Genomic DNA, 25129 nt, shown 5'->3' with positions numbered 1-25129 from the left:
AGAGACTGTAAGACCTGAAGAAGGTGTGTCAGATAAGGGCAAACATACAAAATGTGCAGTGCTGGGGGTCCTCCAGGACAGGTTTGGGAACCACTGCTCTAAATGATTGCTAGGGTGTGGCTAGACAGTTACCAGGGTGATATTAATAGACTAGATGTTAAACCAAATCAAAAAGCCCAACCATCATGTCTTTATTATGTTCTGGTGCTGAGATATGGCATCTTCATGCTGTTATACGGTTGCTAGGGTGCACTAAATGGTTTCTAGGGCATGGCCAGACAGTTTCCAGGGTGATACTAATAGACTAGATGTTTAACCAAATCAAAAAACCCAACCATCATGTCTCTATTATGTTCTGGTGCTGAGATATGGCTACTTCATGCTGCCATACGGTTGCTAGGGTGCTCTAAATGGTTGCTAGGGTGTGGCTAGACGGTTACTAGGGTGATAATAATAGACTAGATATGAGACCAAATCAAAATAGCCAACCGTCATGTCTCTATTATGTTCTGGTGCTGAGATATGGCTTCTTCATGCTGCTATATGGTTGCTAGGGTGCACTAAATGGTTTCTAGGGCGTGGCCAGACAGTTTCCATGGTGATATATAAAGACTACTTGTCAGTCTGAGTTAAAAGAGGTCACCCACTTGTCTCTATGATGTTCTGATCCAAAGGTATCGCCCTCACCTTTTTTCAATGTAAGTGGTTGCTAGGGTGATGTAACTGGTTGTTAGGGCAGAGCTATCACATTGTTATGTCACTACTTATTGGCTGCTTGCTGGGCCAATTCAAATGAGCCCATGACATACTAAATCATAATTATGACAAACAAAATTGGTGATTTATCATCAGTAAAATTCCAACAAACACAACAAAATGTTCGGGATAATCAGCCACTCCGTTTATCATTCCATGTGGGGTCGAAGTGTTCAGGTCCTCACGCTGCAGGAATGAAAAAGGAATGTGGAAATCACAACATGAGTTCCCATGCAAGTGTCGTTCGATGACAAATCTCCCCCCATATTTACATTGCACTACATAAAACTCATTCATTTCACAACATCTGCTATATATATATATTAATAAAGATACCTTTGCTTTAGTATAAAAAGACTAAATGTCAATCAACAATAATCTAGGTAGTGCATAATACCTAGATGCATGTACAACATCTGAGCCGTTAAAAAGCATTTATCAAAAGTCAAGACAATGCCGCGGTGGGCCGTCAAAGTGTCACGGTCAAGCGACTGCTATTTACAGGGTTACAAAGCTTCAACGTTTCCAGTTACAAACATAACTTTACAGTTTAAGTGCATCCATTTGCAGGACAGTGGGAGCAGGAGTCGCGCAGGCTCACGGACACAGCCGGCATCACCTGAATGTGACACGGGCCGTTCAGGTTGACGCGATTTAAGCGACAGTACGACGAAAGTCATTCATTTTCAATGACAAATGGTTTTTTTGGCGACTGTTAAGGAAGTAACAAAGTTAAGTAGCGTTCAACTTTATGCAGATGAGAAGTGAGGTGGTGGAACAATTAGCAACCAAGAGACTCAATGACCTCCAGCAGTTTAATTGCATTGATTTTTACACGAATCATTTCAAAATATTGCTCAAGTCTCAATCCAATACGGTATTTCCAAGTTCTTTAGATTAATCATTATAATGACTTTTCTCGCACCTGAAGTGAAAAGAAACAATATAATCTCGTCATTGGTCACATCTTCAGAATGGTGAAGCTGTTGACGTGCAAAACGAAGCCACGTCATCCCAAGAAAATCACTGAAGATGTTGTAGGCGTTGTGTTTATGGAAATCCAATTCGTAGCTTTATTTTAACCTTACATGGCTTTTTACATTAGCACAAAATGAATCTTACAAATTTTAAGGTGTGTTCTATAGAAGCTTGTTTCCGCCATGAAATAAAAATATTTAAAAGATATATGCGAGTTATAAAGTCTCAAGTTTTTTCTCACAAGTTGGACTTTTTCCTCACAATTTTAACTTTTTTCAAGTAATTGTTTATATCTCGCAATTGACTTTTTCCTCACAATTCTGACTTTTTTAAATTAACTGCGAGTTTATATTACAATTTAGTTTATATCTCGCAATTGACTTTTTTCCTCACAATTTCACCTTTTTCAGGTAATTGCGAGTTTATATCTCACAATTTAGTTTATATCTCACAATTGACTTTTTTTCATGATTGTGACTTTTTTAAAGTAATTGCGAGTTTATATTTTTCAATTAAACTTCTCAAAATTTGGACTTTTTCAGGTAATTGTGAGTTTATATCTCGCAATTGACTTTTTTCCTCACAATTTGGACTTTTTTCAGGTAATCGCGAATTTATATCTCACAATTTAGTTTATATCTCGCAATTGACTTTTTTCACGATTGTGACTTTTTTCAAGTAATTGCGAGTTTATATTTCGCAATTAACTTCTCAAAATTGTGACTTTTTCAGGTAATTGTGAGTTTATATCTCGCAATCAACATTTTTCCTCACAATTTGGACTTTTTCCTTACAATTTGGACTTTTTTCAAGTAATTGTTTATATCTCGCAATTGACTTTTTTCCTCACAATTTTGCCTTTTTTCAGGTAATTGCGAGTTTATATCTCAATTTAGTTTATATCTCGCAATTGACTTTTTTCACAATTTTGACTTTTTTCAAGTAATTGTTTATATTTTTTCATGATTGTGACTTTTTTTAAGTAATTGCGAGTTTATATTTTTCAATTAAACTTCTCAAAATTTGGACTTTTTCAGGTAATTGTGAGTTTATATCTCGCAATTGACTTTTTTCCTCACAATTTGGACTTTTTTCAGGTAATCGCGAATTTATATCTCACAATTTAGTTTATATCTCGCAATTGACTTTTTTCACGATTGTGACTTTTTTCAAGTAATTGCGAGTTTATATTTCGCAATTAACTTCTCAAAATTGTGACTTTTTCAGGTAATTGTGAGTTTATATCTCGCAATCAACTTTTTTCCTCAAAATTTGGACTTTTTCCTTACAATTTGGACTTTTTTCAAGTAATTGTTTATATCTCGCAATTGACTTTTTTCACAATTTTGACTTTTTTCAAGTAATTGTTTATATTTTTTCATGATTGTGACTTTTTTTAAGTAATTGCGAGTTTATATTTTTCAATTAAACTTCTCAAAATTTGGACTTTTTCAGGTAATTGTGAGTTTATATCTAGCAATTGACTTTTTTCCTCACAATTTGGACTTTTTTCAGGTAATCGCGAATTTATATCTCACAATTTAGTTTATATCTCGCAATTGACTTTTTTCACGATTGTGACTTTTTTCAAGTAATTGCGAGTTTATATTTCGCAATTAACTTCTCAAAATTGTGACTTTTTCCTTACAATTTGGACTTTTTTCAAGTAATTGTTTATATCTCGCAATTGACTTTTTTCCTCACAATTTCGCCTTTTTTCAGGTAATTGCGAGTTTATATCTCAATTTAGTTTATATCTCGCAATTGACTTTTTTCACAATTTTGACTTTTTTCAAGTAATTGTTTATATCTCGCAATTGACTTTTTCCTCACAATTTTGACTTTTTTCGAGTAATTGCAAGTTTATATCTCGCAATTGACTTTTTTCCTCACAATTTCGCCTTTTTTCAGGTAATTGCAAGTTTGTATCTCACAATTTAGTTTATATCTCGCAATTGACTTTTTCCTCACAATTTTGACTTTTTCAAGTAACTGCAAGTTTATATTACAATTTAGTTTATATCTCGCAATTAACTTTTTTCACAATTTTGACTTTTTTCAAGTAATTGTGTTTATATCTCGCAATTGACTCTCACAATTTAGATTTTTTTTTTTAAATATCTCGCAATTGACTTTTTCCTCAAAATTCTGACTTCTTGAAATTGCTAGTTTGTATCTCACAATTCTAACTTCTTTTCTCACAACTGAGAGATATAAACTTCCAATTGCAAGTTATAAAGCCCAACTCTTCGCCACTTTCACCAATAGAAATCTCCTTTGTTTGAAAGTGACTTCTGTGTGAGCGATGCTACTCATGATAGACAACGGATCTTTTTTTCCTGCAAAATTTAATTACTATGACCGCACTGTTAGGGCTTGATTACACAGAATGCATTTTTTGCGGTTAAAAACGTGAGATGCAGGGCAGTGGAATGGACACCAAGGTCTCAAAACCTTGAAGTTTTAACTTGAGCGCTACATTTTTAAAAGCATTAAAACACTCAAGTCAAAGATGTCCATCTAGCGCATGTTTACATACAAAAACACTGGAAAAGCAGCAATGAATGGAATGCAAAAACACCTTCTGTGTGAGCGGCCCAACTTTTTAATGTAGATAACTGCACACAGAGTGTAAACTGGTATGACATGGACATATTTTAGCTTCTCTTTCTGGTTCATATAGGGAAGAAAAAAGTTGTAGAATGAGACGCGGTCTTCACTACGAAGATGAGACGAGGCACTGCGGTTCTCTGAGAAAGCGACAAGAACGGAGAAGAGTGACGGACTGCTGGAGGGACAGACAGACAAATGGTGTGAAACGAATTCAGACAGGAAGGAAATTAAATCAATGTGTGAAGTTTCAGGAACAGTGCAAATGCAGATCTTTACAGAAAATAAAGTGATTTCTGTTTTACTGCATTGAGTGTTTCCTATAATAACGGCCATATATTATAAAACGGTTATCAGCTATGGGCCCTTTGAGAATTATCACAAACTTTATAGTCATTACATCTAATTTACCTGAGTAGGGACGTCACATTCACATGCCAATGGTAATTAATCTACACAGAATCAAAAATGTCCATCACTGCATTTAAAATGCAACCATGTTCAAGAATTGGTGTGTCGTTCACTTGAATATTGCATGTTGCTTCATTAAAGTCAACATTGCAATAAATCAACATGCTGCAAAAACACACTCAGTGCCGAAACTCGCAGTGTTGCTGATGTTTGAAGTATGAATGCTGTAACGGGCCTCATTTGTCATTTCTTTCAGCCCTTGAAACACTACCTATTGAGTGGAGCGCGTGTGCTCTGTCAGAAGGCATCGGTCGTGAGGTATTGATCTGCTTTGTATTTGGGCATCTAAAACTTGTAAGCTGCACTGATGGATGCTTGGAGATGTCTAAGTGTCTTCACTGGTCAAACTGAAGCATAATATTGTGTTGAAGTCAAGCGTGAACCGATAAAGCAATAAATAATTCCCGTTTATCATGATCATCTACAAATATCAAGTTTTACCGCAGCACTGAACATTTGCAAATGGTGGAATTCAAAGGCTGGAAACTGTTCAAGTTAGTCGTATTTTCATTTGCTCGGTGCTTAATGTTAGCATGATCAAAAGAAACACCAGTAATCATGAAGCAAAGTCCCTATAGCGTTACAAAACGGTCAGTTTCACTAGTTACGGTAGGTGGAAGTCACTTGGGTGGTTTTACTGAAGTGTACACTATTCAAAAATGTAACTGTATAAAAAAGGATATTGCTGTATGAATAAGCTGGATTTTAGGGTTTCTATTCACAGTTTCTGGCCTGCGAGACCAGTGAGTGTTTATAAAATTTCCCCCAAAAAAGTTCATATAACCACAGGATGCATTTTAGTTGGCATTGCATTGATTTTCTCTTTAAACCAACAACCGCAGAAACCAAAGTTTAACTCAACGATAATGAAGAGCCCTTTCCGCACATCTAACCGATGGCGTTTTCATCCAGAAATCCCAGAAATAGTGGTAGATGTGGGCCCCTGAGAGAAACGGCCCTCTAGAAGTCAGCTGGACGAACGAGCCGTCTTGAGAAACCCGACTCAGTACATGTCTCTGTAAATCTCCTGCAGTAAGGGATGCAGCGAAGTGTCTTCCGTCTTTTTGATTTCCTGCACTAACTGAGCGTGCTCCGTCACCAGCTGCCGCAGGTCCACTAGTTTCTGGAGGAGTTTGGGGAAGAGGAAACCGTGATCCGGGTGGTTGCTCTTGAGATGCAGATGAAGCACGTTGACGATGGTCTCCTGCATTCGCTCGATGTGCGGGACGTTCACCAGGCCTGGCCGATCTGGAGGACAAATTTAGTGAAGCATTAAACGCACATCTTTTGGAGACTTTATAAAAATTTTTTTTTAATTTGATTCCCTCTTCAGCGATTCTGAATCGATTCTCGAAAACTTCAGCAAATATAAAACATTTAAATTTGATTTTATCTTCAGCGTTTCTCAATCAATTCTTGAAAACTTCAAAAAATATATTTTTTTTTAAATTAAATTCTCTTCAGTGATTCTGAATCGATTCTTGAAAATTTCAACAAATATAAAGTTTTTTAATTTGATTCTCTCTTCAGCGATTCTGAAAACTTCAGCAAATATAAAATATTTAAATTCAATTTTCTCTTCAGCAATTTTGAATCAATTCTTGAAAACTTAAGTAAATATAATTTTTTAAAATTCAATTCTCTCTTCAGCGATTCTGAATCAATTCTTGAAAACTTAAGTAAATATAATTTTTTAAAATTCAATTCTCTCTTCAGCGATTCTGAATTGATTTTTTAAAATTCAATTCTCTCTTATACATATTATATATATAATATTTATAAATTTTATTCAAATCAAATATTAAAAGACCCAATATACCTCCACAGCAGATGATGGCAGCAACAAACAGTGCGAGGTCACTGTCGTCCAGTTCGAGGGAGTTGAACTTCATCGCAAACTGAAACTTGGGCTCCATCATCTCGCTGAACGGTCGTCGTAAGCTCTTCAGAAACTCTCTGGTGATGAAGCCGCTACCGTACGCGACCAGCAGACCATCTTTATTCATGCATGATGCCAACATGGCAAAGAGCGCCTCATGGACGCCATACTTTAATAACGTCACCTGTTGGAGAACAGACTGCATTCAGTGTTTATACAATGTGAATATTTGAAGATCTGGCTGACAAATCATTTTCACGAAGCTTAAGGAGTTTACAGGATGTGGCGCACTAACCTGGTCATTTAAGTCCAAGTTTGAGAAGCCTGGCACGGACTTGGCGAACTCTGTCAGCTCAGTCACCGTCTCAACCGAGGTGCACTGGCAGCAATGAAATATCCGAACCTCAGCGTCCTTATTCAGCAGCCCTCCAGAAGAGCCCACCATCTTGGCCACGAAAGTCTGTTCGGCCAGCTGCAGCGTCTCCATGTCGTGGATCACAAAAGGCTACAAAACAAAGCGAATGAAGCATAGAGATCAAATTAAGCTCTTTGTGCCAAGGTGGCAAATGTGCACTGAAAAATTACATTCTATAAAAATAAATAAATAAATATAAAAATATATAAATATATGGACAAGCCCTAATATATAATTATGTCCTGCCCTAACATCTTGTTTCAATACTTTCAAATCGATTAATCACAATTAAATGCATCTAATCATAAAAGTTTATATTATTAACGATTAATTGATTTGACTATATTAGTGCTGACAAACTGATTAATCGCATCTAATCATAAAAGTTCATTTTAATCATGATTATTCACTTTGACAGCATTAATATATAGTCAAATCGATTAATCGTGATTAATCTCATCCAACCATAAAAAAGTTCATATTAATCACGATTAATCGATTTGACTATATATTAGTGCTGACAAACCGATTAATCACATCTAATCATAAAAGTTCATTTTAATCATGATTATTCACTTTGACAGCATTAATATATAGTCAAATCGATTAATCGTGATTAATCTCATCCAACCATAAAAAAGTTCATATTAATCACGATTAATCGATTTGACTATATATTAGTGCTGACAAACCGATTAATCACATCTAATCATAAAAGTTCATTTTAATCATGATTATTCACTTTGACAGCATTAATATATAGTCAAATCGATTAATCGTGATTAATCTCATCCAACCATAAAAAAGTTCATATTAATCACGATTAATCGATTTGACTATATATTAGTGCTGACAAACTGATTAATCACATCTAATCATAAAAGTTTGAATTAATCGCAATTATTCACTTTGACAGAACTTATAGTCAAATTGATTAATCATGATTAATCACATCCAACCATTAAAGTTTATATTAATCGTGATTAATTAATCTGACAACACTAGTGTGTGTAGTCAAATCGATTAATCGCATCTAACAGAAAAGTTTGTAAATATGTGTATATAATATAATAACAGACCCGACTTCATGTTTTAGTACTTTGAAAAAATAAAACGAAAATAAAAAATAAGTAATTAAATAACATTTAAAATAATAAAAAATGATAAGATAACAATAACATATTATTATTAATTATTATGTGTCTAACAGTCCCAACTTCATGTTTTAATATTTTAAAATAATCAAATCTAATCAAATTAAAATAAAAACTAAGTACTAAAATAACAAAAATTATAAAAAATATATAGCAATAACATTATTATTATTATTATGTGTATCTGTATATGTAACAGACTCAGCTTTCTATTTGAATACTTTCTAAACTTGTCAAGCCAACTAATTGTGTCACTATGTAATTGTGTTTTACAAGGAAAATACAATATCAGATGTACAGCATCTTCCTTTCACAACCTGAAAAGGTTCAGATGATGGCATTTGTTCCAGACAGGGCTAAAACTCAAGCCACTCCCCGCCTCCACAAGAGGTCAACATGACCCCCGAGAGGCTCGTTTGCAGGGCCGTGAGAGAACAAGCATACTGTGAGAGATGAAAGACTCATCTTAATTCAGCTGCTCTCACTCCCAACAGCTGGCCTGTGTCCTGCGGAGCTCAGGGCGAAGAGCAGAACCAACAATCAAGCTAGTGTTACAGATGCATGAGGGGAAACACGTCTGAGGTGGAACCCATCCTTATACTGACATGTATCCACACCCAGTCAGGATTCAGTGCAACGAAGTCAACTACAAACCTCTGTCCCATGACCATAAAGCTTCTTCAATATAAGAGATCAGTATTATTGATGGGCTTTGGGCTTTATAAGAAAGTGTAGAGAGAGACAGGAGTGAACAAAATTGGCCTTATGTAAGCACATGCACTGACCACTGCACGGTGCATGTGCTTACACTGGTTAAAATAGTTTTAAAAGGTTATACAGACAGACAAACAACATCTAACATAGACTGGTTGCTAAGGTGTTCTAAGTGGTGGCTAGGTCATTGTTATGTGGTTTCAAAGGTGTTCTGGGTTGTTGCTAGGTTGTTGTTAAGGTGTTGCTAGGGCATTGGGTGGTTGCTAGGCCATTGCTAAGGTGTTCTGTGTGGTTACTAGGGTGTTGTTAAGGTGGTCCGGGCTGTTACTAGGCCATTGCTAAGGTGTTCTGTGTGGTTCCTAGGCTATGTGGTTGCAAAGGTGTTCTGTGTTGTTGCTTGGTCATTGTTGAGGTGTTCTGGGTGGTTGCTAGGCCATTGCTAAGGTGAATTAAAGGGATGCTAGGTGTTGCTAAAGTGTTCTGAATGGTCGCTATGGTATTGCTAATGGGGTCTGTGTTGTTACTAGGCCATTGCTAAGGTGTTCTGTGTTGTTGCTAGGCCATTGTTGAGGTGTTCTGGGTGTTTATTAGGCCATTGTTATGTTGTTGCTAGGGCACTTGGTGGCTGCTAGGCCATTGCTAAGGTGATTTGAGCGGTTGCTAGTGTGTTGCTAAAGTGTTCTGAATGGATGCTAGAGTGTTGCTAAGGTGGTCTGAGTGGCTGCTAGGATATTGCTATGCTGTTGTTAGGGCATTGCTAAGGTTTTCTGGATGGTTGCTAGTATCTAGGGTGTTCTGGGTTGTTAGGGCGTTGCTAAAGGTGTTCTGAATGGGTATTTGGTAATACCTAGAGTGTTGCTAAGGTGTTTTGGATGGTTGATAGGTAGTACCTAGGGTGTTCTGGGTTGTTAGGGCATTGCTAAGGTGTTCTGGATGGTTGTTAGCTAGTGTCTAGGGTGTTCTGGGTTGTTAATCCTTTGCTAAGGTGTTCTGAATGAGTGTTTGGTAGTACCTTGGGTGTTCTGGTTTGTTAGGGCGTTGCTAAGGTGTTTTGGATGGTTGATAGGTAGTACCTAGTGTGTTCTGGGTTATAAGGGCATTGTTAAGGTGTTCTGAATGAGTGTTTGGTAGTACCTAGTGTGTTCTGGGTTGTTAGGGCATTGGTAAGGTGTACTGAATGAGTGCTTGGTTGTACCTTGGGTATTCTGGGTTGTTAGGGCATTACTAAGGTGTTTTGGATGGTTGATAGGTAGTACCTAGTGTGTTCTGGGTTGTTAGGGCATTGGTAAGGTGTACTGAATGAGTGCTTGGTTGTACCTAGGGTATTCTGGGTTGTTAGGGCATTACTAAGGTGTTTTGGATGGTTGATAGGTAGTACCTAGGGTGTTCTGGGTTGTTAAGGCGTTGCTAAAGGTGTTCTGAATGGGTACCCTCTGAACGTGATTTCGGCCAATTGATCTCCCCTCAGTGCCCTTTTTTTGGTTTGGGCCACTGCCCTTCAATATGCCTGTGCACGTCCCTGTTGCTAGGATTACTTACATATGGCTGAATTCTCTTACCGGCGTGCTCGTCTTGCCCGTCAGGATGGTCCGTGCTTTGCATTTGTTCATGTTGAAGTTCTTCATGTAGGCCTCGTAGATCTGCTTGGCCAGGGTTTTCTGATCGGCAAGCTGCGGGTCCTCGACATCTCGCTCTCCTGTTAGGATCTCCGCCTTTAACCTCAGCTTCTCCGACTGTGGCATTCGCCCAAAGCGGATGGCTGTTTGAGGGATTGAAAGGTAAGTTATAGATGACACCCAAACAAGCATCCCATGTAAGAATTGATGCTCCCTCTGTAGGAAGCTCACTTTGTTTTGGAATAAAGCCCATATCTGACATGCTTCACAACTGTTTCTTGTGAAGGTTCTGCAGTAATATGTGGATGTAATGTGACGTGATCATTTGTGGTTAGTTCTTGACAGGCTTCCAAGAGTGCAAATCACATAAAAGTACTCTTTGCCTGACTGCTAGGCCTACTGCTGTGTGACTTACTTGGCACAATGTTCAGCAAGTTTTTGTTCAATATCCCTGAGGATAACAAAAAAAAAAAACGGATTGAAATTGTGTCTATAAACCTTCACTCTGCGGATTCTCTTGCAAAACAAGCAAATATTTAAAAAAAAATATATATATAAAAATATATATGAGGACAAGCCCTTAGATATAGTTATGTGCCGCCCCAACAATGCATTTCAATACTTTGAAAGATTAAAATTTAATAAAATTAATACAATAAAAATAAATACTACAATAGACTAAAAATTAAATAATAATAATATATATATAGTTTTGTGTTTATATAGTCGTGTTTAATTGCATCTAACATATAAGTTTGTAAATATATAATATGTGTGTGTATATAATATATATATATAAACCTTTATGTTAGATGTGATTAACCGCAATTAATTGATTTGACAGCACAAATATATATATGTAACAGACCCAACTTCATGTTTCAGTACTTTGAAAAAATAAAACTATATAAAATAAAAATAAAAATAATAAAATAATAATAACAATAACATATTAATATTATTATTTTAATAATAATAATTATTATTATTATTATGTGTATATGTATATTTAACAGACCCAACTTTCTGTTTCAATACTTTCTGAACTTGTCAAGCTAATTAATTATCACAATGTTGTGTTTCACAAGGACAATACAATATCAGATGGACAGCATCTTCTTTTCACAACCTATAAAAGTTCAGATGATGGCATTTGTTCCAAACGGCTGTAAACCTTCACTCTGTGGATTCTCTTGCAAAACAACCACGCGGATCACGGATGATTAATATTTGCTGAAATCCAAGGCCACTGTGTACAAATTCTGTCAGATCTGGATGTCTGGTGCATTAGAAACTCGCCCAGAGGAATTGGGTAACACGAGTTTCAATCTGGCCCGTGTTCAAATGGTGTTTCACGGTGTCATTGGACAGGCAGAGCAGCGGTAGGCATTATGGTGTTGAACATCTTTTCAGTGGTTTAGAAACTAGGGTGTTTTGGATAGTTGCGAGGTGTTTTCTAGTCTAACTGTCTCTAATGTCAGTAGTATATGGTGCACTAAAATGTAGACATCTTGAAATGCAATCCTAACACAGACACCACAATCCCCAACAGCTAATAAGCTTACAGTCCCTGCCTCTAAATCAGGTTATCCATTCTAGAATTAGTGTCAAAAGTGCAGGCTTCGGTACCAAGTTGGTACTGAAATTATAAAAATGTGACAATACCAGCATTTCCCCCTAGCATTTTGAGCAGATTCTCTGTGTTCACAAGCTCAACAGATACGTTTGTGATTGGCTACAATGATCTTTTGAACACTTTAAAAACATTTTGTAAATAGAAACCTTTGACGGTCTTCACAGAGCGCTTTCACAGAGTACGTGAACCCAACGGCCAATCAGAGGTGTTTACGAATCCACTTAACAGTGCTCAAAATGCTAGGGGAAAATTCTGGTATTGTCACATTTTTAACATTTTTAACAAGTCAGTACTTTTGACAACCCTATTCAGAATACTATCAGACGCTTTTCTTGCATTTGTCTATATGTCGCATAACATGCTATGATTTTTGAGACTGTGAGGGACAGATAAACAAGAGTCCAGCAACCGAACTGTTATATGTGTGTTTGTGTGTATTGAACGTGGACAACAAAACCACAGAGCTTAGTGAAAGAAGTCTCTTCTGCTCACCAAGTCTGCATTTATTTGATCAAAAATATAGTAAAAATTCTGAAATATTATTACCATTTAAAGTAATTGTTTTCTATGTGATTATATTGTAAAATGTAATTTATTCCTGTGATCAAAGCTGAATTTTCACCATCATTACTCCAGTCTTCAGTCACATGATCCTTCAGAAATCATTCTAATATGCTGATTTGTTGACAATGTTGAAAACAGTTTTGCTGCTTCATATTTTTGTGGAAACCATGAACCTTTTTTTTTTTTTTTTTAAATCAGGATTCCTTGATGAATGTAAAGTTGTAAAGAACAGCATTAATTTGAAACAGTAATCTTTTCTAACACTATAAATGTCTTTACTATGACTTAAATGCATCCTTCATGAACAAAAGTTGAATAATTGATCAGTAATGTATCTTTTGGCCTGTTCATCATCATCAAATTTTACTGACTTCAGTTTGTTTGACTTCACGAGTCATATGAACTACTATCACTGTACTTTTATGTTGATTTTTAGTCATTTTTTAACCACAACTGCTGCAGTCCCCGATATAAAAAGGCGTGACATGAGAGTGAATAAATGATGACAGAACTTTCATTTTTCTGTGAACTATCACTTTAACAAAGCACTATATGCTGATTAGGCCTAATACTCCAGCGTCTGGAGATGACAGGATGAAGGGAGTGGCGAGGAGTGCTGGTTTTAACTTTCACATGGATGAGCAAGTCTCAAGCAGATGCCTATTCTAAAGTAAACGTCCAGTGGCACATATGCTTAGATCAGCTTACGACATGAAAGATAAACTGCTTTAATAATGAAAAGAATGTAAAAACCAATATCTGTTTCTTTAGTAACACAAGTCTCTATTCCAACACAGTTTATAGTTAGTATTTCTATCAAAAGGACCCAAAAAAACATAAAAGCTGGTAATTTTAGCAGCTAACCTACATCGATGCGAGGAATGGGGTTAGGGTGACCCTGCCTCGCTGTATGTTTTCAAGTGTCCACGGTTCAGATTACGGACTTTGACCATAGCACGATTTCAGCACATGCCTTCACTGGTCATAAAGTCTGTGCAAGATGAGGGGTTCAGCATGGCTGGACGTGTTAGCGGGCCTCATAAAAGATGACCTTTGACTCCAGACTGAAAACAATACAATGCAACAATGCACTGATATCACAAGGGCAAAGACAACCGAACGCTCTCAAGTTAACTCATTTAGTCAAAGATTATCCAGAACACTAGTGGAATATCACGTTAACCTTGAGGAAGATCATTTAAAGGAACAGTTTGATTTAAATGTGTCGTTCCAACCGGCCAGTATTGTACTGGTTTCCATGAGAAACTATTACTATAAAAATAGGGCTTTGTGTTTGAGATTTTGTCACACTCACCATTGTGGGACATGCCCACAGACAGGCACTTCTGAAAGCGACAGTATTGGCACTTGTTTCGGTTCCTCTTTTGGATCTTACAGCGGCGTTCACACTTGTCGTACTCCAGTTTGAGGCGAATGGTCCGGCGGAAAAAACCCTACAATGTGGTAAAAAAAGAAATCCAGTTTAATTTAAGAAAAACACCAATGACACATATTCTCAAGCATTTACAAACCGACACGGATCAACGTAAGGTCATCGCTTGTTTTAAATATCTGTCCTGTTCTGTACTGTACACTTTAAAGATGACTCATTCTATTTTAAGTTCATATCTCACTATTAAACAGGCCAGAAAATTATGTACACAATCTAAACCAGGCACTTCTTGAAATAGCCTGGCAGTACATTCGAAGGTAGTGTTTGTCCTCATTTGTCCTTGGATCCGTCGGGGTTTCCTCTCTTGGAAACACAGCTTCTGCCTTCCAGGCATGGTGACAGAGATTTAAAATAGGAATAAGGTTGATAATCATACCCATGTGGAACACAACCATAACATTAGGGGTGAACAGTATGTCAAAAATCGTATATCATGGGAAGGGAATGCATCAAAATACAGTTATTCTCGCTGGAAAAGCATTGAAAAAATGTATATATTAAATAACCATGTGGCACTGCCTAGTTTTGGATAATCCAGTAAATTATATATTTTATAAATGAAAAGTACTTAGATTTTGCTTTAATATAAAACTATGCTCTGCATGTGCTGTTTGTTTAGGTTTCCAATAATGTGCATTTGTGAAAGTTTACTGTACTGTAGTGGGCTACAGTAAACTTCTGTGAAAACAAATTGCTCTCAGCATCTCGGTTAACTCGGTTAAATCTCTGCATATGCCAAGTTTGGGTTGCTTATCACGTGCATCATTTCAACTGAATTCTAACGTTAATCACTTATAAACCCACACCAACTCTGGAAAATACATACATATGTTTCTAAATATGTGAATTGTTTTAAAAAAAATCATCTCATTACTCGATTAATCGTCTAAATATTCGACCGAATACCAAAATAATTGCTAAGTGTTTGGGTTGTTTATACCGTTAATCTCGGAATGCAACGTGCGTCATTTCACCAGATTTGTAACACAAATCATTTATAAACCCACACCAACACTAGAGAATACATCAATATGTTTCTAATTATGCAAATTGTTGCTCAAAAATGATCTGATTACTCGATTAATCATCAAAATATTCTACAGATTACCCGATTACCAAAATAATCGTTAAGAGTTTAGGTCATTTAAAATGTTCATATTGAAACGCAACATGTGTCATTTCACCAGATTTGTAACGTTAATCACCTACACCAACACTAGAGAATACATCAATATGTTTGTAAATATGTGAATTGTCGTTCAAAAATCATCTCATTACTCAATTAATCGTCAAAATATTCGACCGAATACCAAAATAATCGTTAAGTGTTTGGGTTGTTTATATCATTCATCTCAGAATGCAACATGTGTCATTTCACCAGATTTGTAACGTTAATCACCTACACCAACACTAGAGAATACATCAATATGTTTCTAAATATGTGAATTGCTGTTGAAAAAGCCATCAAAATCCAATTACGAAAATAATCGTTAAGAGTTTGTGTTGTTTATAATGTTAATCTCAGAATGCAACCTGCGTCATTTCATCAGATTTGTAATGTAAATCACTTATAAACCCAAACCAACATAAGAGAATACATTAATATGTTTCTAAATATGCAAATTGTTGTTTAAAAAAATTGTCCGATTACTCGATTAATCAACAAAATAATCGCCGATTACCTGATTACCAAAATAATCGCCCTTTTCGAATTTATTTGACAATAAACCTCCCAGCAACGGCCAACACAGCCAATTGAAACCTTGATATCAGAGCGTTATTCTCCTCAGTATTCCTGGAAATAACAAACAGGCCAAATCCGAAGGTCATAAATGCATCCAAAGCATGAAATCAAGAAGCTTGCACAATCTGGCACAGCGATGAAGACGACAAGCGGTTTGCCAGCAGAGCAGAGACTCAAAGTGCAGGCTGGCAAGAAGCGACGGGGTTGTAAAAAGGAATGGATGTTGCTTCACACATATTGAGCCATTTGTCCCTAGAAACACTCGGTTTCGAAAGGAAGATTAGATGGAGAGATGGGAGAGGAAGAGGAGGAGAGGTTGAATCGAGGACAGAAACACGGGAGGTGTTGGTCCCACTGGAAGGCGACGTGCTCCAGACCACATGTTCCTTCACAGAGAGCGAGCAGCCAAATCACGGGCATCAAACATGACCGAGCAGATGGAGACGCAGAGGAGTGAGTTTTTTTGATTTCCTTTATATATTGACATTTATATATGTATGTGTATTATTATGTATCATTTTATTGTTTTCTCTGGTCTAATGAAATTCGATTTACCTGGCGTACAAGCTGGTGTGGTAATAAAAACAGTATTAGAAAAGAGTATAAATAAGTCTAAGCCTGTATAAATGATAAACACTGCATCATCACACCACACAGGCTTTATTTAACCCCTACTAAAGCTTGCTGACCTCTGCAGCTGTGGCCCTGTGACGCGGATCAAGCAGTCATATAATTTACCCCTGAACTGGGCGAGGACGCACCTGTTGCCCGTGATTTAACATCAGGGTCAAGGCTAGAGTTTGACGGGCCTACTGTAAGTCGGGTGACATGAATAAATAGCTTCCAACGATTCTTTGCGATCAGAGAGTGTTTGAGAGGCGAAGACAGTTATGCAAGTGTGTCAAAACATACAAAATATACATATAAAGATGAGCATTATATGGAAATGTCATGAGAGATGCAGTGCAGTCATTGGTTATCGGTTTGATCAGTATTTTGTTAATGACGACACTGTCATAATTGATTTTTAATAAAAATAATTGCTATTATTTTTATTATTATTCAATTAATAAATAAATATATACATATGATTATTATTATTATTATTAATAATAATAATAGTGGTTGACTGACTGTTGATTTTTTGATGGCCAATGCTGATATCTTAGACAGCAACATGTATGTATATTATAAATATATATAAACAGAAAAAGTAATTGTCTGATATTTAAAAAATGTAAAATATTGGCCGATATATCGGCCTTGGCTATATATCAGTTGACCACTAATTATATTATATGTATTATAGTATATTTAACCATTACATATTAAGCTTTGATTGATGTAGTTAAATGATTATTGAAAAATAAAAAAAAGACTAAACACAAAAACATAAATTCTGCACATTAGTTATCAGGTAAATATATTTTATCAATGATGTCAAAGTAGGATTATTATATATATATTTATACACACACATATTATGTTTAGAAAATATTGAATATTGTGATAATATATGAAAGCATCCTACTTTGTCATCATTGATAAAATATATTTACCTGATAACTAATGTGCAAAATTTATGTTTTTGTGTTTAGTATTTTTTTTATTTTTCAATAATCATTTAACTACATCAATCAAAGCTTAATATGTAATGGTTAAATATACTATAATACATATAATATAATTAGTGGTCAACCGATATATAGCCAAGGCCGATATATCGACCAATATTTTACATTTTTTAAATATCAGACGATTACTTTTTCTGTATATATTATATATATATATATATATATATATATATATATATATATATATATATATATATATATATATATATATATATATATATATATATATATATAAAATGTACACTATATTGCAAAAAGTATTGGGACACTCCTCCAAATCATTGAGTTCAGGTGTTCCAATCACTTCCACAGCCACAGGTGTATAAAATCAAGCTCTAGGCATGCAGACTGCTTCTACAAACATTTGTGAAAGAATGGGTCGCTCTCAGCCACGAAGTGGTAGGCCACGTAAAATCACAGAGCGGGGTCAGCGCATGCTGAGGCTCACAGTGCTCAGAAGTAGCCAACTTTCTGCAAAGTCAGTAGCTACAGACCTCCAAACTTTGTGTGGCCTACGGGTTAGCTCAAGAACTGTGTGTAGAGAGCTTCATGGAATGGGTTTCCATGTTCGAGCAGCTGCATCCAAGCCTCACATCACCAAATGCAATGCAAAGCGTGGGATGCAGTGGTGTAAAGCGCGCCGTCACTGGACTCACATGTTCTCTGGAGTGACCAATCACGCTTCTCTGTCTGGCAATCCGATGGACGAGTCTGGGTTTGGTGGTGGCCAAGACAACGGTACTTGCCTGACAGCATTGTGCCAAGTGTAAAGTTTGGTGGAGGGGGATTATGGTGTGGGGTTGTTTTTCAGGGGTTGGGCTTGAACCCTTAGTTCCAGTGAAAGGAACTCTTAATGCTGACATTTTGGATAATTTCATGCTTCCAACTTTGTGGGAACAGTTTGTGGATGGCCCCTTCCTGTTCCAACATGACTGCACACCAGTGCACAAAGCAAGGTCCATAAAGACATGGATGAGCGAACTTGACTGGCCTGCACAGAGTCCTGACCTCAACCCCATATAACACCTTTGGGATGAATTAGAGCGGAGACTGTGAGCCAGGCCTTCTCGCCAACATCACTGCATGACCTCACAAATGCTCTTCTAGAAGAATGGTCAAAAATTCCCATAAACACACTCCTAAACCTTGTGGAAAGCCTTGTCAGATAAGTTGAAGCTGTAATAGCTGCAAAGGGTGGGCCGACTCCATATTAAACCCTATGGATTAAGAATGGGATGTCATTAAAGTTCATGTGCACATAAAGGCAGGTGTCCCAAAACTTTTGGGAATATAGTATATATATATATATATATATATATATATATATATATATATATATATATATATATATATATATAGTATACATAAAATACAGAAACACCTAAAAACAAACAATTGGCTCCAGTATCAGTTATAAAATAAAATAACAGCTGATTTCCAATTACCATCTCACAAAAAAAAATGTAATAAAAATACTTCAAAATTATTTAATTCCCCCCCCCCCCCCCCCCCCAAAAAAAAGTCTTTCTGGCCTTCATACAGCTCTTAGACATTGAAACGCATAAAAACACACTCTGTGGTAAGAACATGTCCCATCTTCTGTGTTGTTCTTCTGACAGCAATATTATGACTAATGTGTCCAGTCAACAGATGTTCCTTTAGACACTGATCTGAGGGCAAAACATCCTCAATGACCTTAGTGAGGCCGGTTTTCTGCTCCGAGCCAATAAGGAGAGTGTGTCCTGTGGCTTGAACAGGCCATCAGTGCATGTGAGAGAAGTTATACAGAAAAACCTCTATACTTCAAAGATATACAAACATTTGTATGGGGAAATTCTCTTCACAGAAACTTAAAAAGTGAGTATACAGCAGCTAAAGTGACACTGCAACATTTACATGTAGAGTTTTACGGGAGTGACGCAGCCAAGATGATGCCGGGATTATGAGCGTCCTGATTCGGTATTCAGTGTGTTTCTGAATTATTAGGTAATTATCTATAGGACAGTAGCAAAAACACGGGTCTCACCTTGCAGCCCTCACATGCGTGAACTCCATAGTGGTATCCTGACGCGCGGTCCGAGCACACGCGGCACTCCAGGTTCAGAGAGGTGGAGGTGAACTCTTCCTGTCCCGCCGGGCCACCGTACACACATGATGACGGGCTGGACGCAGGAGTCAGTGCATCTACACAAGTGAGCAAACCAACAAAATCTCAACAAAATCACGATTTGAAATCCACTGTCATTCAACAAAAAAGTAAAAGCAAAAATGTGCACACTTAAAACTAAAAATATGCTGATTTGCTGCCCAAGAAATAGTATTATTATCAAGTACATACACACTCATAGTTTTGCAGTGTAATATCAGAAAGAGTAGTGTGAAATTACTATTAGTCTTCTAATAATCACTATAATACTTCAAAGACTTGACAAATGACAAAGCATCAAGCCAAATCCTCCTGTTTACCTCTTTGTAAGAAATCCAATTCACTCTTGACTTTCTGCTGCTTCATCATCACTCTTTTCCATGATGTCATTTCCTCATTTCTCATGTATTGTGTTTTAACCTCAACCTGCTCGCTTTGATTGTCTGATTTCTTATAATCAGTTTTATGTGCGCGGTCTAACGATTATATGGTGAAACAGCAGATTATGATTCTGAAACTAATCATTTCTGCCCTCGAGGTTTAAATTTAGGAATTTAAAGTTTGTTCACAGAAATAATACAGATTCCATCAAGCTTCTAGAAGTGAAAACTAGGTCAGACATTCCAGAACCACAAGCTGATGTTGATTCATCAAAAACAACACAAGGTCTAAAAGGTCAAACATGTCAAGTGATACTTGACATTTTGCACGTATATTACATCTGATAAATCATTGGAATATGTGCTGGATGCAATGAAGAAAAACGTTCATTTCCTGCCTGACTGTATATGAAAATTATGCTGCATAAGAAGTACATGTCCACAACATTCTCTATTCAAGTACATGAAGGTTTAAAACTACTTTTAATTAGCATTTTTGTTGTTTGCCAACAAAAAATCTAAACATCCAATTTTGAGATTTGACAATGAAAAAGCACTTTCTTTGAAATAATATTTATGTTATATATCTTATGCTTTTATCATATTGGCAAATTGTTTATTTTCATTTTTTTTCATAAGCATAAGTCTACCCAAATTTAAATGCTTACAATATGTAGCAAAGCAATCTGCATTTGCATACTTATGTAGAGTATGTTTCTGCAATTATTCTTTGCAAATCAGCTGGCAATTTTCAATGCAAAGCAACACAACGTAACACAATGCAACAATATAATGTAATGTAAATGTAATGCAGTGCAAAGCAACGCAACGTAATGCAACATAACACAACGTAACATAATATAATGTAATGTAATGTAATGTAATGCAGTGTAATGCAATATAGTGCAAAGCAACGCAATGTAACAACTAACACAGCGTAACGCATTGCAGCATATTATAATGAAATGAAATGTACAGCAAAGCAATGCAATGTAACAACATAACACAATAATGCAACATAATATAATGTAGTGCAAAATAACGCAAAGCATCGTAACGGAACTTAACACAACGTAGCGCAATGTAACACAATGCAGCATAATATAATGTAATATAATGTAATGCAATGTAGTGCAAAGCAACACAACGTAATGCAACTTAACTCAACCTAACACAACGTAATGCAATGCAGCATAATATAATGTAATATAATGTAATGCAATGTAGTGCAAAGCAACACAACGTAATGCAACTTAACTCAACCTAACACAACGTAATGCAATGCAGCATAATATAATGTAATATAATGTAATGCAATGTAACACAATGCAACATAATATAATGTAGTGCAAAGCAACGCAACTTAATACAACGTAACAGTGCAGCATAATATAATGTAATACAGTGTAGTGCAAAACAACATAACGTAACGCAACTTAACACAACGTAACAAAATGCAGCATAATATAATGTAATGCAATGCAGTGCAACGCAACGCAAGACAACTTAACACAACGTAACATTATATAATGTAATGTAATGCAATGTAGTGCAAAGCAACGAAATGTAATGCAATGTAATGCAATGTAACGCAACGCAACGCAACGCAACGCAACATAACGCAACGTAACGCAACGTAACGCAACGTAACGCAACGTAACGTAACATAACGTAACATAATGCAATGTAGTGCAAAGCAACGAAATGTAATGCAATGTAACATAACGCAACGTAACGCAACGTAACGTAACATAACGTAACGTAATGCAATGTAGTGCAAAGCAACGAAATGTAATGCAATGTAACGCAACGTAACATAACGTAATGCAATGTAGTGCAAAGCAACGAAATGTAATGCAATGTAACGCAACGTAACATAACGTAATGCAATGTAGTGCAAAGCAACGAAATGTAATGCAATGTAACGCAACGCAACGCAACGTAACATTATATAATGTAATGTAATGCAATGTAGTGCAAAGCAACGAAATGTAATGCAATGTAACGCAACGCAACGCAACGCAACATAACGCAACGTAATGCAATGTAGTGCAAAGCAACGAAATGTAATGCAATGTAATGCAATGTAACGCAACGTAATGCAATTGCATGCAAACATGTCTTTTCTCAGACTGTATTTGAGTGGCAGCATCTGGGTACCTAATGCAGTGGAGCTCTCCGATCCAGAGCCCAGACCCGACGACTGGTTCTCGGTCACCTCCAAGCTGCTGAGAGCGTCTTCATCGATGGACTGGGAGATGTCCTGAAGTTCTTCCATTCCCCCGATGAAGTCCCTGCACAAGGGGCTGTCCAGCACTGAGTTGTTCAGTGGCGACGGGGCGCTGTAGTGGTTCTCCATGTCTACCATGTTGGCGGACAGGGCCAGAGCGCGAATCACACATCAGCCTGGAGGAATGACATGGACATATATATATTAAATAAATAAATACAATTCGTTTTTATTTTAATTTTAGTTTAAGTTTTAGTAATTTTTTTGTCAGTATAGGCCAAATATACTAGGCCAATATGTATACTTTGTATTAAGCTTTACTGTTTTTTTTATTTCAGTTTTAGTTTTAATGGTTTTAGTAACCACTTTTTCAAACCACTCAACATAATTTACAGTTTCATCTTATTTAATTGAGGCACAACAGCTTGTCAGATAGTAGCCCTACTAAAAGCTTTATGTTGTCTGCAGTATTTTTATCAGCAGTAAATGCGGTTAAGTTCACCCAAAATAGCCTTATCTAAACGTCTGTGTTGCGTCTGCCTGACACAAAGAGAAAATCAGAGAGCAAAACCAGGCCACAGGAGCAGCAAGCTTAAAAGAGACTTTGCAGATACATAGTAAATATCCTTCAGGCGTTAAGAATTTACTCACATGCCACTTTAGGTCTGTTTTGAGGTCATGCAAGTTTTCATGAACTCATGAAACAATGGAAGTGTTAATAGTTCATCTGAGAGCTAGATCACATGACTTCAGAGTGGCTTTATAAATGACACACGTACAGAAAAACCACAGCAGTAGTGAGAGTTTCACATGAAATTACCAAGAGTTTTTCTAAGTAAACAATGAGATAAAATGGAGAGCAACTTCTCAAACCTCTTCTCAGATGTTTCTCCTGAGAAAAAGACCATATAACCTCACGTCTCCTCTATCCTTAAAAAAAAGAAGTATACTTTAAGTTCATTTTATCAATTAAATTTAAGTAAAGTTTTATATTTTTTTTATGTTTTATAAGTCTTATATTTTCCAATATTTTCCTAACAATAAATCAATGTACTACAAGTATACTATTTCAATACTTCTTGGGACTAAACTATCTCACTTTTTAGTTCATAAAAGTATACTTTTAAGTGTAACAGTGGTAAATTGAGTACACAATATTTTTCGAAAAGTTTTTCTTTTTTATTGCAACTATACTGTGAACTATATAAACTATAAAAACTTGAAAGTTTATAAGATAGTATATAAAATATATGCTGGAGTACTGCCTCAAAAAAGCCAATATATAAGAAAAAAGTATTTATTAGGCTACTCTATCAAAAGAGTCAACACAATTACAAGCCAGTTATACTTAGAATACTTAATTACACTTTTCTAATTTCTCGATCAAAAGAGTACAAGTATAGGCCAAATATACATAGACTTTTCTGTATACTTGCAAGTATAAGCCAAGTACACTTATGATACTTAAAGGTGCCCTAGAATGTGTTTTTAGAAGATGTAATATAAGTCTAAGGTGTCCCCTGAATGTGTCTGTGAAGTTTCAGCTCAAAATACCCCATATATTTTTTTTTAATTCATTTTTTTACCTGCCTAATTTTGGGCATTATTAAATATGCGCCGATTCAGGCTGCTTCCCCTTTAAATCCTCGCGCTCCCCGCCCCCGAGTTCTCAACTCTATTTTACATTGCATAAACAAAGTTCACACAGCTAATATAACCCTCAAAATGGATCTTTACAAAGTGTTCGTCATGCATGCTGCATGCATGCATCGGATCATGTGAGTATACTATTTATTTGGATGTTTACATTTGATTCTGAATGAGTTTGAGGCTGTGCTCCGTGGCTAAAGCTAACATTACACACTGTTGGAGAGATTTATAAAGAATAAAGTTGTGTTTATGCATTATATAGACTGTTTAAAAATGAAAATAGCGACGGCTCTTGTCTCTGTGAATACAGTAATAAACGATGGTAACTTTAACCACATTTAACAGTACATTAGCAACATGCTAACGAAACATTTATAAAGACAATTTACAAATATCACTAAAAATATCATGTTATCATGGATCATGTCAGTTATTATCGCACCATCTGCCATTTTTCGCTGTTGTTCTTGCTTGCTTACCTAGTCTGATGATTCAGCTGTGCACAGATCCAGATGTTCTGCCCTTGTCTAATGCCTTGAACATGAGCTGACATATGCAAATATTGGGGGCGTACATATTAATGATCCAGACTGTTACGTAACAGTCGGCGTTATGTTGAGATTCGCCTGTTTTCCTGAGGTATTTTAAACAAATGAGATTTATATGAGAAAGAGGAAACAATGGTGTTTGAGACTCACTGTATGTTATTTCCATGTCCTGAACTCTTGTTATTCAACTATGCCAAGATAAATTCAAATTTTAATTCTATGGCACCTTTAATACTTTTCTGAAGTATATCTCAATCAAATGATTAAGTACAAGTATAGGCCAAATATACTTACCTTTCTGTATAGTTGTTAGTAGAATTCAAGTATACTTAGATTACTTAATACTTTTATGAAGTATATCCTGATCCAATGATTTGAGTACCAGTATAGGCCAAATATACTCACTTTTCTGTAAACTTATCAGTATAAGCCAAGTATACTTGGAATCTTTTTCTGAAGTATATCTTAATCAAATGATTGAGTACAAGTATAGGCCAAATATACAAATGTACTTGTCAGTATAAGCCAAGTATACATAGTATACTTAACGC

General features: G+C 36.1%; 1 protein-coding gene across 3 annotated transcripts in view; it reads right to left on the bottom strand.

Annotated features, from left to right (window-relative positions):
• Positions 1–5688: 5688 nt before the first annotated feature.
• pparab (peroxisome proliferator-activated receptor alpha b) overlaps positions 5689–25129 on the bottom strand; it is a 35231-nt gene continuing 15790 nt past the window's right edge. The window contains exons 2-8 of one of the 3 annotated variants that reach the window (XM_067380071.1): positions 22311–22556; positions 19651–19808; positions 14109–14247; positions 10537–10736; positions 6990–7199; positions 6635–6878; positions 5689–6063 (exon numbers count right to left, since the gene is read on the bottom strand). In XM_067380071.1, the coding sequence (XP_067236172.1) occupies positions 5819–6063; positions 6635–6878; positions 6990–7199; positions 10537–10736; positions 14109–14247; positions 19651–19808; positions 22311–22518 (1404 nt within the window). In that variant the 5' untranslated portion in view covers positions 22519–22556 and the 3' untranslated portion in view covers positions 5689–5818. Of the gene's footprint in view, positions 6064–6634; positions 6879–6989; positions 7200–10536; positions 10737–14108; positions 14248–15928; positions 16007–18280; positions 18403–19650; positions 19809–22310; positions 22557–25129 lie in introns of those variants that run through there. The other 2 variants (XM_067380072.1, XM_067380074.1) reach the window with 2 other exon arrangements.

Source organism: Chanodichthys erythropterus, chromosome 24, assembly GCF_024489055.1.
Source record: "Chanodichthys erythropterus isolate Z2021 chromosome 24, ASM2448905v1, whole genome shotgun sequence".
NCBI lineage: Eukaryota > Metazoa > Chordata > Actinopteri > Cypriniformes > Xenocyprididae > Chanodichthys > Chanodichthys erythropterus.
Note: the sequence above shows the minus strand (reverse complement) of the source record. Positions and strands in the feature narration are given on the sequence as shown.